The sequence below is a fragment of the Cyprinus carpio genome, chromosome A9 (assembly GCF_018340385.1).
Source record: "Cyprinus carpio isolate SPL01 chromosome A9, ASM1834038v1, whole genome shotgun sequence".
NCBI lineage: Eukaryota > Metazoa > Chordata > Actinopteri > Cypriniformes > Cyprinidae > Cyprinus > Cyprinus carpio.
The window spans coordinates 3,854,515-3,870,299 of record NC_056580.1 but is presented as its reverse complement, the minus strand read 5'-3'; the positions used below and the strand labels follow the sequence as shown (position 1 = coordinate 3,870,299).

The window sequence follows — 15,785 nt, the reverse complement described above, 5'->3', positions numbered from 1 at the left end:
AGTCCCGAGGCAGATCAGAGTGCCCAGATGGTGCTGACCTAGGGTGAGCTGAGGGACTGGCAGGCACCAGCGGAGATAGGATTGAGTAACTGGCTGGTTTAAGAGGAGGCAGGAGAGGGAGCCTGGGAGGGAATACAGAAGGACTTGGGCTGGGCGGAACCAGCAGAGATGCAGGAGATTCAGGGATGGGCGGAACCAGCGGACACACAGGAGAACTGGATAATGCCTCCCCAAACCAATCTATTAAATCCATCTGGAAAACGTCCACAAGTTCCTCATAGTATAGTCCTGTGACCAGTTGCAGCTCACCCTCAGTGGCAGGAGTGTGGGCGGGGCTTCTCTCCAAACCCTCGATCTCCACCAGTACTCCCTCGAGGATGGGCGATGTTGCCAGCTCACACACCTGGTCAGAAAGGTCTTGAGGCTGATAGGCTCAATGGCGGTAATGTTCACTGGCTCATGTGTTGCGGCAGGCTCAGGCTCTCCGTCTGTGGTGGGCTCAGGCATTTGCTCCGTGCAGCGGCAAAATCCTGTTTGCGACCGTTCGCTGGCAGGCGTGCCTGGCGGTCCGGGAAGTGCGTAAGGCACACCAGATCGAAAAAGTCCCTGGTATGGTCCTGTTGCTCCAGGCTCAGGAGTTGGACAGTTGGTAAATCCATTCCGGGAGAGGGGAGAAACAAAACAAAAAAGAAAGAAAAAATTACTCACTTTGAGGGTCTGCTATTCTGTAAAGGATGCTGTGCTATAAGGAGGCACATGACGCAGGAGTAGGCAAATAACAGTCTTTTAATTATAATTCACAAAGCAAACAAGGAATCGAGCTGGGGTAGTGCAACATGAAAATCAAGATCAAAATAATAGCAGATAGGGAACTCAGGAACAGACAGTGCTTATAAACACTTAGAAAGCAATTAGAGAGAACAGAAACAGTTGTGGAGCTAATTAATCAAAAAACATGGAAACAGACAAGGCAGGAGAAAGGAAACACAGAAAACTAAACCAAAACAGATCATAACTGTGACAATAATGAACATGAGCTGGAGTTGGAGTAATAATCAGCCTTCACGATTTAAATGATGGAGGTTATCAATTAATAGGATAACCTGTTTCTCAGGTGAGAGGATTTAACATGTGACCTCTTATCTTTATCTGAGACAGTAAACTGTGAACACAAAATGAAACAGAGCAGCTGCATAGTTACTAAAGCTACTTTGAATTCCCAGTGTGTGAAGGTGTCTGCTTCCACACACACACATAGACACACAGTCACTCTCAGGTCTTGTGTGTATAATTACCATAATGAAACTCTTATTGAGCTTAAGAGAGGTCAGCTGTAAGTGGCCTTTAGCTAATGAGAGCGACAGAGGCATTAAGTGACAGACAGATCAGCTGCACACACACACACACACACACACACACACATATATATAAAAGGAAATATAGGTGTGTGTGTTTTAGAGAGGGGGTCTGTAAGGTTCAGCTCTAAGTACATGTATAATTCATATAGCTCTTTCTTTATCTTGATTGACAGCATGGCCCCCCAAACCCCTCTTCAATAAACCCACACATACACACACAATTCTTTACACTGCACACCGTAACAGACACATGCATACTGAGACAGAGGATCAGCCTCCTCCTACCACCAGGGCAGGGCCGGGTTCAAGACAGGTGTAATTGGCCAATAAGGGCAGGACAAAAGGGGTGATGGCAGCACATAATGAAGTGCAGCTGACATTGATGGTATCTCTGCACTTCAGCTGTAAATCCAGTGTGCCGTTTCTCCTTCAAGGAAGCCAGATTCTTCCAGTGTTACAGATAGATCACCGCTGCCCTGCCGGATCAACTGCTGGTCAGCCATGCAGTTCCTTGTGAAATGTGCTTATATATTGAATGTGCACTTGTAGTGTACTTAAAATCTTTAAAGTATTTTTTAAAAGATTGTACTTCCAAATGATGTAAAAATAATCAGTTTTTAGTTGGCCACCAGATGTCACTGTGTGTTTTGTTGAGCACATGGCTTTTTGCTTTTGTTTTATTTTTACTATTATTAAAAGCCCTTCATCCTGCATTGAGTCCTCACTTCTTCATCTCTCTCCAGTTCCCTGACAGAATGAACCAGCCACAATGAAGACTCAGTGGAAGAAGGGTTTGAGTCGTCCACCAGCCTCCACTCTCTCCAGCCCCCACTACCAGCGCATACTCCAATTTAAGACCTTGAGCTCCCTCCGTCAACAGGGGACCGACGCGAGGGAGTTCGCCCTAGAGTTCAGTGCAGCTGCCGATGGACTGGGATACAGTGAATTATGCCCTCGATAAGCCCCTCAATTGGTGGAGGATGAGAGGGCTGGATCACCTGATGTTTTTGGGGTTTGTCAACTACCTAACTCATCAGGGGAAACCTTCAGCTGAAGATGCTGCAGCACCCCCAGTGGCGGCCGAGGAGACTGCAGCACCCCCAGAGGTGGCCGATGATACTGCTGCACCTTGCTCTCATAAGTGCTCCTGTAGCTCAAGTGGTAGAGCATTGCATTAACAAGCGCAAGGTTGGGGGTTCGATTCCCCGGGAACACATGATAGGTAAAAATTGATAGCCTGAATGCACTGTAAGTCGCTTTGGATAAAAGCGTCTGCTAAATGCATAAATAAAAAAATAAATAAAAAGTAGAGGAGGAAGAGGAAGAGGAAGGCTTCCTCTGTCCTACATGGGCTGGAGGCCATCCCAGCGTTGCCCAAGCTCCTTGCCCTGCTGGCACCACCCAAGCACCTTGCCGCTGCTACAAAGGCCGTCAAAGAGCAGCCCACTCTCACTGCTGCTGCCATGAAGGCTCCTTATCTTGGCCATGGATACCGTTACAGAGCCGCCAGATTTCACTTCGCCTTTCACCTCAGGGCTGTTCTGCAGGCATGGGCCACTTAGGAGTTTGCTCTGTCCTCCCAGGAGCCTTCAGAGTCCACTCAAGAACCTGCTCCAGTCCAGGAGCCTTCAGAGTCCTTCAGACGCACCGTGGAGGAAATGTGTAACTAGGTGGTGTCTGGCCACTGACTGGCCACCAAGAGGGGTGTGGTAGGCCACAATGGCCGCCACTTAGACCTTCAAGGTAGAGTGGGTCAACCCTGCAGAGAAACAGGCCTGCGGGAACTCCAGCACTGTACCAACTGGGAAGTTAACTGGGTCGAGCTGGCGGTCTCCATACCAAGAGGTGAAAAGCTTCCACTTCAAGGTGTACTGTTTCCTCATGGAGGGAGCTCTGGATTGAAGGATGGTCTCAACAACCTCAGTTGAGAGACCAGAAGCTACGAGATGTGCCCCCTCAGGGGACACACCCATAACTTCCACAGCTCCAGATAGGGGTGAAAGCTTGCAGCAAAAATAAAATCCAATGTTTGGAACGACATGGGGTTCAATCAGTAATGACAGAATTTACATTTGTTGTCAACTGTTCCTTTAAGCCTTCCATGGAATGTCACTGCTAATTTTGTGTCTGTCCTTCATTAGATTACAATCATGCACACAAAAACATAAAATAAGTAATAAGTACTAGGAAATAAAATATATTTAGGAAAGTCTATAATACAGTGCTTTTGTGTCTAAACTTTGTAAGTCACAGTGAGAGGACAGTGTGTACACGCGTGTGTGTCACAGACAGCCTTTGCTCAGGGAGATGCAGCTGGTACCAGAGTCACTGTCTGTGCATCCGCAGGCCACATTTATTTTTAACTCTCTTTTCTTATAAACACACACACACACACACACTGATATTGTTGTGCTCAGAATTCATTTGTAATATATCTCATTTCTAGATTTGCATTCCCTTTGCGTACTTTGCTTACTTTTAAAAAGAGTCATTATTATGGACTGCTAAATGTACTTACAAGCATTTATGGTAAGCTGAATATATTTTAATGTCATTTCTTTTATTATTCTATTATTATTCTTTATTATTTATAAATTTTAAATGTAATATAGAATAACACACTACAGTTAAAATTATAATCAAGTACTTTACATGTAATTATATGTTTGTCACTCAACAGCAAATTCACTTAAGTGTGTTAAGAAACAGCCATGAAAGTGTCTCTCTTTAAGTGTACTTAAGTGGACTTTAATTTCATTCAATATATCCTTAAGTACAGGTTGTTTTTTTTTTTTTTTTTTTTTTTTTAATAGACTTTTAAGATTTGAAGTACACTAGCACACTTCTTTTTCACAAGGCATAGTTAGCAACTTAAGTTATCGTCTATTTCTAACTTCCCTCAGATCTTGCCTCAAGTCAATTCCTCCTCATAATATTAGCATTTAATATGCATTTAATTAATTCACTGTTTCTATCCAGCTCTTTATTCATGTTAACACGTTAAACATGAATAAGAAATATTCCAGCTAGACTTTCTAAAAACACTGTTTTTTCTATTTCAGATTTAGCAGCTCGTAGCATTTTCAGAGGATGATACTTTCAAAAGAGACTGTGTGTCAAGAAACACTGAGGTCCTGATATATATATATAAACCTGAAAGCTTAAAATGACTCCTGTAACAGATTTTGGCAATAAACATCAGCTGCAGCTGAACTTTAAAGTCTGGAAACACATATTTAAACTAAATTTCTGACAGAAGTAGCTAGCAAGGGAGTAAGATTTAGAAAGAGAAAGAGAGAGAGAGTGAGAGTTGGCTTAAGGATGGCCTGGGCTTCAGTGATGATGTTTAAGGATGATGGGAAATTCCTGAGGTTACACACACACACACACACACACACTTACTCACCGCATGAAGTGTGAAATTAGGAGTCCAGTGAGAGCCCTGGGGGTCGCTGATCTTGATGACAGATCACCCAGAACTCCATAACAGCTCATTATGTAAAAGCCTCATGAATAGAGATGTGACAGGCAGACCATAGACGCGAAGATCAAGGCTGAAAAGGACAGAAGATGGGCGCTTCAGCATCTCAGATTTATTTCAGCATTATCAGCCATAATTCAGTCGCCATGATGAGCTGCCTCGGGCTGAAACACCTCACACTGAACAGCAGATAGAAAAAAACGCACACAAATCACATGATGTATGATTATAACAGGACAAAGCACAAGATGTGTGGTATTAAATACAGAGAGAGTGACAGGGATGGAAAAAAAGCTGGATTTTTCGGTCCAGGGATGTTATTACCATAGAGATTGTCCCCTCAATAGTCATAATGAGTTAAATAACTTGCTATTATTCAGATCCGTGGTCCACAAACTGTTACAATAGTTTTTTTTACACACTGAAAAGTTGTGCTTGAGCCACACTCAGTGAAAACATTCACTAATATACTGAATCTTCAGACTAAGTCTGAAAAACTGCAAGCACATTATCTGCTCTACACTCAGTTTGCGATTATAAAAGAAATGTTTTGTAAACGTTTTAATGGTGAAAGAGAGGAAAGATGAGGTAGAGGTAACATGGAAGTAGCGAAACATTAAATATTTATATATAGTGATGCAAACTACTCAACTTCTTTTTCCCAAATTTCACCACATTGATTTGAAAATATGGTATAATTCACATTATTCTTGTAATTTTTAACAGACTGTGATGTGACAAGAAACATTTTGCATTTTCAACATAGGCATACAAATGAGAGTGAATGTGTGCATATTTTAAAATATTATTTGCTAATAACCATTTCTCAAGCATTGCAAATAATAAATTAAGTGCAAAATAAATACATTTTATTTTAAAAGTTAAGAGCTAAAATAAAATTATTGAATGGTGTTTTTAAAATATTTCAACATTTGAAATTAGTTTGCTTGGCTACTTTAGAGCAATAGTTTCAAATGTAACATGAGTACAGTTGAAACAAATATGTATTCATGAACTAACGGTGGACAAAAAAAAAATAATTTATTCATTATTAGGATAAAGAAATAGCACACAAATTCAATTTAATTGTGTACAAAAAAGTAAGTTAATAAATAAATAAATATATTTTTCCAACTGTACTCAGTCTACCATCCCAAAATAAACCTACAAGCAAATGTGAGATAAAAGAGCATTTGCTTAAGGAATCATGTCATTGTACTGTCTTTGAGCTCTTTTATTGTGACTCTTACCTGATCACTCCGCATCACAAGTGCAGTGCTGTTCCAGGTGAGCTACCGAGCAAGTTTACTTTGTCAGTAGTAAATGTGGAGCTGGTTTTGTGATGAAAACATCCAAATTTACTAGTCTATAAATCATGCACTATATAGTAATTTTTTTTTTTTTTTTTTTTTTTTTTTTTTTTTTACATAATACATTATATACTGCACAGTGTGTAAGAAATGCATCCATACTTGTTCCAAACTGCTTGTCTCTTGTAGAGTAGTGGGGATAAGCAGAAGTATAATACTACTACTAGAAGTATACTAACAGTATACTACTGCTTCATTCCAAAGAGAACATTATAAACATGACACTCTCATTCACATAATCAGATGCTTACAAACAATTGCATACATACAACAAAGCATGCTGACACATATCCATTCACACAGATGCTCTCACACACCGAGCTGAAGAGAGCTTAAACACTGGGCAGCAACTGCTCATAAAAATTACATGAGACGATTTAAGAAGGTAAATGTCAGCAGGAACTAAAGTAACACTCAGAAAACCCTCTCTTCGACACACACATCACACACTGAGTTTAAGATAAGCGTAAATGGCAGAAAGTCTCTACGTACTCTGGGCTTTTGTGTCTGTTCTGCTTGTTGACAGATCTGCAGACGTGGACAGAAATGTTGGTCCTGTTGACTGGCAGCTGTCATCTCTTAGCAGATAAAAGGCCTCAGAACAGTTTCACATATTACACACCACATAATTAGTCAACACTGTAGACCTCATCAGCTCATTAGAGGATATGTGTGTGTGTGTGTGTGTGTGTGTGTGTGTGTGTGTGTGTGTGTGTGTGTGTGTGTGTGTGTGTGTGTGTGTGTGTGTGTGTGTTTAAAATCTTTGAAAAGTCCCATTAATGCCCGGGGGTTGTGAGAACTGATCTTCAATAAGTCATTAACTGTCTGAACAACACACTCTCATAATAAAACATACTTGCAACTAACACATAAAAATGATTCTTATGCCGTTTTATACGGCATACGACTTTGGTTAAGCTTCAAAACACTTTTTTTGTTTCATTACAACATTACTTTTTTTGTAGTAAGGTTAAGCAGGCATTTTGGGGAAACACAACAAGTCAATAGGGAAATAAATTATAGATCAATATTCCTATGAAATATGAGATGTTCTTATGAAAATGTTGCCAAGTTATTACTCCCATTATTACTCTTCTTTTTCATTATGGTTTGCCCTAAGAACACATTAATATGCAAATTAGATGCAATGTATAGATACATTGCATAGAAAGAGAAAACCAATTTATTTACATTTTATTCACATATTCAATAAAGTACAGTAGTATATCAAATAATTCTGTTATAACTATAGGTGAGAATCATCTTTGTAAAAAGTTTGGCTAAAATAGCCTGAAACCTAAAAAATGATTGGTGAATGAAAAAATAAAAGTTTTTTTTTTTTTTTTTTTTTTGCCTATACATATACTATGTCTGGGACATAGAATAAATTATGAATAAAAATTTTTTTTTGTTTTTTTCAAAAAACAAAAAAACAAATATATATTAGTCAATTACACATGTACACACACATATATATGATATGATATGATATGATATGATATGATATGATATGATATGATATGATATGATATGATATGATATGATATGAAATCTTTATTTCGAACAAAAATAATAATAAAAATAAAACAATGGCAGCAATGAAATATCCAAAGAAAATAAACCAAAAAATAAGAATAAATAAATAAATTATAGCATAATAATCAACAAGTTCGAAAAGGAGTAGGTAGAAGCCCTAGGCTTATCAAGACCTACCCCCAGTAACTACCCAAACCAATTCACAATCAAACAAGATAAATCAAACATGACATTTTTAAATAATACACAAAAAAAAAAAAAAAAAAATTAAATTAAAAAAAAAAAAAATACATAATTAAATAATGCTTTATCTTAATATTAAGATGAAGATAAAAAAGAAAAGAAAAGACAGCATATACAAAAACCATTTTCAAGCAGCATTTACCACCATAATGAATTATCATTCATCCTCTCCACTTCTATACTTATCAAAAATAAAACTTTTGTACCTTTTTTTAAATTGCAACATATTAACACTTTGTTTGATCGAACTGCTCAGACCATTCCACAAAAGCACCCCACAAATTGAAATACACATACTTTTGAGTTTTGTCCGAGTCCTATGTTGACTCAAATTTAAATCCCCTCTCAAGTTATAACCCCCTACCCTATTTGTAAATAACTGTTGTATGTTTCTAGGCAACTGTTTATTTATTGCTTTATAAATTAATTGAGCGGTCTTAAATTTAACGAGATCATTAAACTTTATACATACACATGCATACACAAACATACATATATATATCTATATATTTAGACATACTTACACATTATATTCATCTATAAATAATTGTTGAACAGAATATTAAATAATACTCAGGCTTTATTCATCTATTGTAGAAGCAGTTTTGTATTTATATGTCATGAAACTTAATTGAGGCATCAGCTCACCAGCTAGATTTAATCAATATTTAAGGATGAGAGCAGTGGGCTGAAAATTGTATTAAATCTGAATAACTGTCTTTGTATCTCTGATGTATGTTTTCCTTGAACGATATGTTCCCTTAACTGATGTATGTAGCCAATGTGTACTTAATATGGCTTTTTTTTTTTTTTTCAATGAAGTAATATTGTTTTTCTTAGCGATAGCTAGAAACATCAGTAAAGGCATTGGATATTTAAAAGATGGGTTCATTTGAGAGATATCACTCAGAAGGTGCCATAAAGGGAGGGCTGGGATTTTGAAAAATTCTGTTAATTTCTTTGTGATAACTGTCCAGAACTGAAGAACAGGTGGACATAACCAAAGTGCATGAAGTCTTGTGTATTTAGAACATCTGCAGTTAGTACATCTGTCAGAAATTCCTAGGCCCATTTTAAACATCTAGTGTCGTGTAATGTATGTTAAATGTACAATTTTATACTGAATTAACTGGATATTTGTGTTTGTACTAAAGATAAAGGTATTTCTGCAAACTGTTTTCCAGAATTCCTCATCTGTGTTGATCGTAAGGTCTTTCTCACATTGTTTAACCAGTACTGCAGTATTGGTATCTATACTGTGGATGATAATAAAGTGTATAGTTTTGTACGCGTCTTTATTGAATGACTACTTGTTTTTATATGTTTAAGAATTGGGGGAGTTTGTGCAACATCTTGGATTCCAGTAGTGGTTTTAATAGAAGTCATGATTTGTAGGTAGTAATAATAGTGTTCGCTAAATTATATTTCTGCATTAATTCTGTAAATGAAGGTGTTACCAGGAAAAAGGTGATGTAGATGAGTGACGCCTTTCTCCTTACACTTGTTATTGTTAAGCAGACTATGTTAAAATTTGTTGTTTAAAGGTGTTACACAAGAATATTATCATCTACCTTTGCACTTCAAAAATGTATCACATTTCCTCTATTCTGTCTGAAAATCTAGAGCGGTGTGTGTGTGTTGGTGTCTCTCTTTAGTATGCGTTAGAGCGGAGTGCTTGGCCTTTTAACCTCTGATTGGCTGAGGCGTGCTGCGCATTAGAGAGAAAGGTATAATGAGTGATGGACAGCATGTATATGTGTGTTAAACTGCATTGCAAGTGTCTTCAACTTAGGGGACCGCATGTATCTTGGCATACAGCAGATGAATTTTCACCCTTAAAAACATGATATGGTTTAACTGTAGTATTTTGAGGTATTATTTTTCTGGAAGAAGTATTTTGATGGAAATATTATAGATTTATACTGTAATATAACTGGTTAGGAGTGATCGAATATGTTTGATTTTTGAATGGAAAAATGTTCATATAGTTTCTAAAATGTGTTTAGAGTGCCATTAATGAGAATCTATTTTACCTGTGGTCTAACTTCATAAATTGTTTCAATGCAACATTTTAAAACTTATTTGAACCTCAAAGGCATTTTAATAGCTCAAAAAACATACTTAACATTGAAGAATGTTCAATGTTATATCCTATTGGAAAACTGATTATGAACAAAATTGCAACTTAATAACATGCTTCAGTTATCCTCCATGAAAAATGCGGAATAAGTGCAAATAATTAAATGGAATGAATTTGAATGAGTCTGTAGATACAGTCTTTCCACATGTTTATTTGGATTTGTTTTATTGTAATTTTTAACAGTTGGTTGTTGCTGGGGTTATTACTAGAATAAATACTAATCACATATCTGAGAATTGCTTATGTAATGCATAATGCATAATATACTTGCTGGGTTTTGGTTAAAAAAAATGTAATGGAAAAATAAGTTTTTCATAGTATTTGTATTATTATTACAATATTCATCTTTTGTTTAGACATCAGTAATAAAAACAATAAGGTGTATCTCAATTGAACATGAGGGCTAAATGACTGGACTCTTCTAAGCAACTTCTGGCGATGTTTAACAGAGATGTGTGATTGTGTAGGAGACTCGGTGTGAGGATGAGTGGTTAAGTTGGATGTAGCCGCACAGAGTGTCAGCAGCATGTTTGTCCGTGAGGTCTAATGATGAAATAAAGTTGCTGTGACGGAAATGCTTTGAATGATGCCATATAATTACTGGAGTGTGTGTGCGTGTGTTTGCTCCTGCTGACTCCCTGAAAGCCTTGTAATGTCAAACAGTGTGACAGGTCTGTTAGCCAGATGCCACAATGTGTGTGTGTGTGTGTGTGTGTGTGTGTGTGTGTGTGTGTGTGTGTGTGTGTGTGTGTGCTGTTATTTTTTAAAGAGCAGCAGAGGAGCTGAGAGAAATGAGCAAGGAGGAGAGTGAGAAGGAGAGAGAAAAGTGATGTGAGCCCCCTGGCTTAGTTTTCTTTCACTCTGTAACTACCAGCTGTGCCCCCTCACACGATCCCGAGGATCAGATCGCACTTACACGCACATACACGGACTAATGAAAGCTTATCAAGGGCCATGTTCCTACACAAGTCCACTCCGAACTGTCACTCAGTAGGCTACTATACAACATTTAGCACAGATGGGTGGCCGGTCAAATACTTCAAACAAATAATCCAAGACAAAACCTGAATAATTCAGGGGTTCTCCTGAATCATTTGAATTCATGGGTTATGTGAACAATCATAAAATCTGGCTCTTTAGTCAAAGCCAGTAAATCTTTAGGATTTGGAGGCTCTGGCAGACAATCAGCCTATGCAAACAAATCAAACTATATTAGTAGAGTCCTAGAAAGACAAGCACCAGGGCGTTTAGTTGCTGTAAGTGTGTGTTGGGTAAAAAGTCTGATAATTAAACCTGTGGCTGTAAAAGACGTGTGTGAGAGAAAAAGCCATGTTTGCATTTCATATTACTGTTCTTCCTCATGCTGGAGCTTAATGGCTGTGTGTAATCAGGCATTAATGAAGGCTGATGATATATAAAGCCAAGTGTTGGATGGATTAACAGACACTTTGTTTGAGGATGTTTATTAACCTTCCATCTATTGCAGAACATAAAACATCTGAATGTACAGGCACCAATTACCAATCAAAAAGCACACCAGAATAACTCAGAATAACTTTGTTTTTCAGAATAGAGTAAGTGGTTGGAATTTTGGCCATTTTAATGCATGGACTTTATTTGGTTGATCGCAATAGACATCACTTTCTCTTTCAGTGATGTTTGGTATGCTCATTGTAATAGGCATTGTTATTGCTTAAGATCTCAGAAGAACCTGTGTGAGGTCAAACGTCAAGTCCCAGAGTTCACACACACACACACACACACACACACACACACACACACACACACACACACACACACACACACACACACACACATACACACACACACACACACACACACACACAGGTTTGTTATTTAAATACAAACTGAAAATGCACTATACTCTATTGCTCAGCTGTATGTTTCAAAATAAACTCTTATGCAGTTGAGTTTAATTTGGGAGTTTAAAGGCATAACTCAGCCAAATATATATATTAAAAAGATCCTTTCATCACTGACTCACCCTCAGGTCATTCCAAACCTGATGATTTTCTTTCTGTTGTAACCAAAGATATTTTGAAGAATGCTGTAGGTCCAAATAAGATAGGACCCCACTGACTTTCATTGTTATGGGAAGGAAAAGCTGAGACATGTTACAAAATATCTCTTTCTTGGTTACACAAAAGAAAGAAAGTCATTAAGGTTTGGAACACGAATAAGCAAATGACGACAGAAGATTTTTGGGTGAGCTATCCATTTAGTTTTGGTTTTGTTTTTTCCCAAGAAGCTGAAATGCTTAAAACCTTTTTGTTTGCACTTGTCCAGATTTAGAGCAAAATAAGCTTGTCCATGTCTACATGAAAGCAATTTAGCTAAAACCAGAAATCGCATCACACTAGGGTCCACTAGGGGCTCATAAATGCAGGAAAATAATTCAATTTGAGCAAAAATTACCCGGAGAACAACGCAGATATGAATCATTAAAGTGTTGTATCTTGATAACCATCCTTGTGCATAATTAACGCGTTTCGTTTAATTGGTTATAATAGCCAAACACAAGACATCATTAAACAGAAGGGGACAAATTCAGACAACATATTCTCACACTGGTGCTGAGTTCAGATGACCCTTATATTCCCAGCGACACTACGGACAGGAATGACAATGAAGTGCCGAGAGAGTGTGCCGCGCGGAGAGAGGAGATTCATCAACAGTCAGCTTGAGACGAAGCAGGTGGCAGCTCAGTCTGGATACAGAATGAACCCAGAAAATGTACTGTATTTGTTGTTGTTTCCTCCGTGCGCCTTTCCTCCGTCGAGTTTGACATAAATCTCGTCGCCAGAGTCCAGGTGCAGCACGACGCTGTTGCTCGCGTAGTCGTAGTTCTGATCGGCGTCTTGCGCGATGGCGCTCGCCCGAACCTGTTCAAATAAACGCAGAATGTCATTCAGTGCCATGATAGCCTGTATATTAAAAATAAAACTTCTCTTTTGGTCTTGTTTTAATTTTTGTGAATAAGGATAAATCACACCCTGTCGTTTTGCTAGTTTTGGTAAAGAATTAAGAAATGCATGACTTATAATAAAAAATAATGATTAATAATAGCCCAAATTATTTGTTTGTTATTACTGTACCAGTACTTATTTTAATACATCATACATGCATTCACCTCCTGTCTGCAGCAACAACAGCCAATGTTTTGTTATTAATGCACAAAATGCCAATGCGTTCGACTGCTCTTTATAATGCAAATAGTATTTTATTGTAGCCTACGATGGCTATGCATCGTACAATAAAATACGTTTTGCATTACGAGATAAAGAGCAGTCGAACGCATAGGCATGTTGTTGAAATGTTTATTATATCCCCCAGAGAACCAGTGAGATTCAGACCTTTTGCCTTCAACACCAGTTGCAAATCAAGGAAAACAGATAAGAAGTCATTTTTGTCAGCTTACACCACTTTTCAGATTTTGATATATAAAATAACAGAACATGTCTGAATACGGTCGCATCTATAGAGTTCTTCGAACGCACCAGTCATGGATCTTGTTTGTTACGCGTAATTACCACACCATGCGCAATTACTTGACAGTCGATGCATTTGAATCACATCAAAGTAATCGTATAAAACTAATTTGAAATTCTGTTTTATCAGTGTGCGAATTATATGACTTGAACTGGCGTCAACTTTTTCAATAATTTCTGTCAGTACGGAACGCTGTTTGAAAACACAGCTGAAATGTAGCTCTCTATACCTCGGGAAATAATGTTCTTTAAGACCCACCATCTTTTTTTCTTGACCCCCTTTGGGTGACTCGAGACTCAATTAGCCTTAATTCGCATCATGTGTTTGCTGTTTTACCTGTCCGTTTTTACAGAGGTCTGCCCACATGCTTGTCCCGTCCCCTCCGCGCATCAGCACATGGTAGGTGAAGTAGTAAATCCCCGATACCTGGCACGTAAACTTGCCGGTAGTGGGATCATAGTGATTGCCCACATTTGTCACAACATCATCAAAGCGGAGCACCTCGTAGCCTTCGTGAGGGTTCTTGAGACCCACATAAAACGCGATCTTGTTGTTCCCCAACGCTTGACCAATGTCTCCTGTCTCAGTCCTCGCCGTTCCCGATGTGATGTCGGTAAATCCAGGCTTGCCGGAGTCTCCAGGTGGTCCCCTTGGACCAGGTGGACCCGGTTCGCCAGGTGGACCCCTGGGACCCGGTTTGCCCGGTCGCCCCGGTTCCCCTCTAGTCCCTTGAGTGAAAGATGGTGGGATAGCACTGAGATCCTGCATCACCTCCAGCGCCGTGGCGCTCGGTTTGGGGTTGTACGGATCACAGATCATCCGACAAGTGCCCATCATTTCGTAGTGCGTTGAAACCACTGAGGTCTGGACCAGAAGCGGAATTGCGATGACCAGCGCCACGATCATGACGATGCCCACGACCGCGCCAATTATTCGCTTGCTGTGGTGCACCCGGGAAGCTCGCGCTAAAAAGTCCGGCTCGTTTTTGGAGGAAATGGTGACGCGCGGACTGGAAAGTACGGCAAGGGGGAAGAAAACTGTCTTTCCTTTAAATGTATATAAAAATGTACACACCCACCAACACAGTCAGAAATGTGCCGTATCTCCTTCTTGTGACCTCTGGCAGAATAGCACTGTCTGTGCCAGAGTTGCCAGAGAAACTATTGGCTTTGGCACGCGCGCCGGAGCCGTGAAGGTTGCGCGCAGAGAGTGAAGATGCGCAGACTGACGTAGCAACGCGGTTGCAGTTTGGAGCTATAAAGCTATAAATATATATAGAGAAGGATCCGAGCGTAACAAAACATATGCTCTCGTTCAACAAAATTGGTTTTAACCCACTTCTCTCTACAGACTTTTAATTGTGTTCATTGCCATTCATAACAAGTTTTAGTTGAGCTCGTTCTCAGTTCTATGCAAATTTTAGAATGGAGAATGTTGTAATTCTTCATGTTCATCACTCCTTCCATATACTGATGGTGTCTGTGCACCATCACTTTAGCATAACTGAGGTGGAGACTGCACCATCCTCTGAGCCTTTTCAGGTGTGTTTATATAGGGTTGTAGCTAAACTCTGCAGGACCGATAAATATAAATCAAAGCATCATGGTGCTATATTCCTTTTGGAAAACAATTGATGTAACACTTCCTACAAAGCTTCCTTATAGTTCCTTACTGCATAACACTGGATACAATGAGTACAATTTGATGCATTTTACACTACTTGTATTACTGATGAAAATGTATGTATAAACGTAATGATTGCTTGTGTGCGCGTGTGTGTGCATGTGACTAATCCTTTTAGTGGACTGACAGTGTTAAAAGAATAGTGTAAACTTCTGTTGAAGAAAATGAAATGGCAGCTTGCTATTTATAATCATTATTATTATTATTATATCATAATTCTACCAAATATAGGCCTACATCTGAGCTTGAACATGATTTTTAACATCTCCTTTATTCAATTATATAGATATATTATAGATAATAGATGTAAATGGGGAAAACAAAATCTAATTTGTTTCTGATCCACAATGAAGACAGACAATAATAATACAAAATACATTTTAATATAAAATGTAGCAAACTAAATATGAAAACATTTAGTTCACAGTGGCAAAGACTGACACGCCTGGAAGAGACCACTTAAG

General features: G+C 38.6%; 1 protein-coding gene across 1 annotated transcript; it reads right to left on the bottom strand.

Annotated features, from left to right (window-relative positions):
• Window positions 1-11,562: 11,562 nt before the first annotated feature.
• On the bottom strand, window positions 11,563-14,989 carry LOC122146065 (complement C1q-like protein 2). Its single transcript, XM_042763226.1, has 2 exons — window positions 13,975-14,989; window positions 11,563-13,031 (listed from the first exon to the last, which is right to left on the bottom strand). The coding sequence occupies exons 1-2, from the start codon at window positions 14,542-14,544 to the stop codon at window positions 12,852-12,854; spliced, it is 750 nt and encodes a 249-aa protein (XP_042619160.1). The 5' UTR covers window positions 14,545-14,989; the 3' UTR covers window positions 11,563-12,851.
• Between the last annotated feature and the right edge of the window lie 796 nt (window positions 14,990-15,785).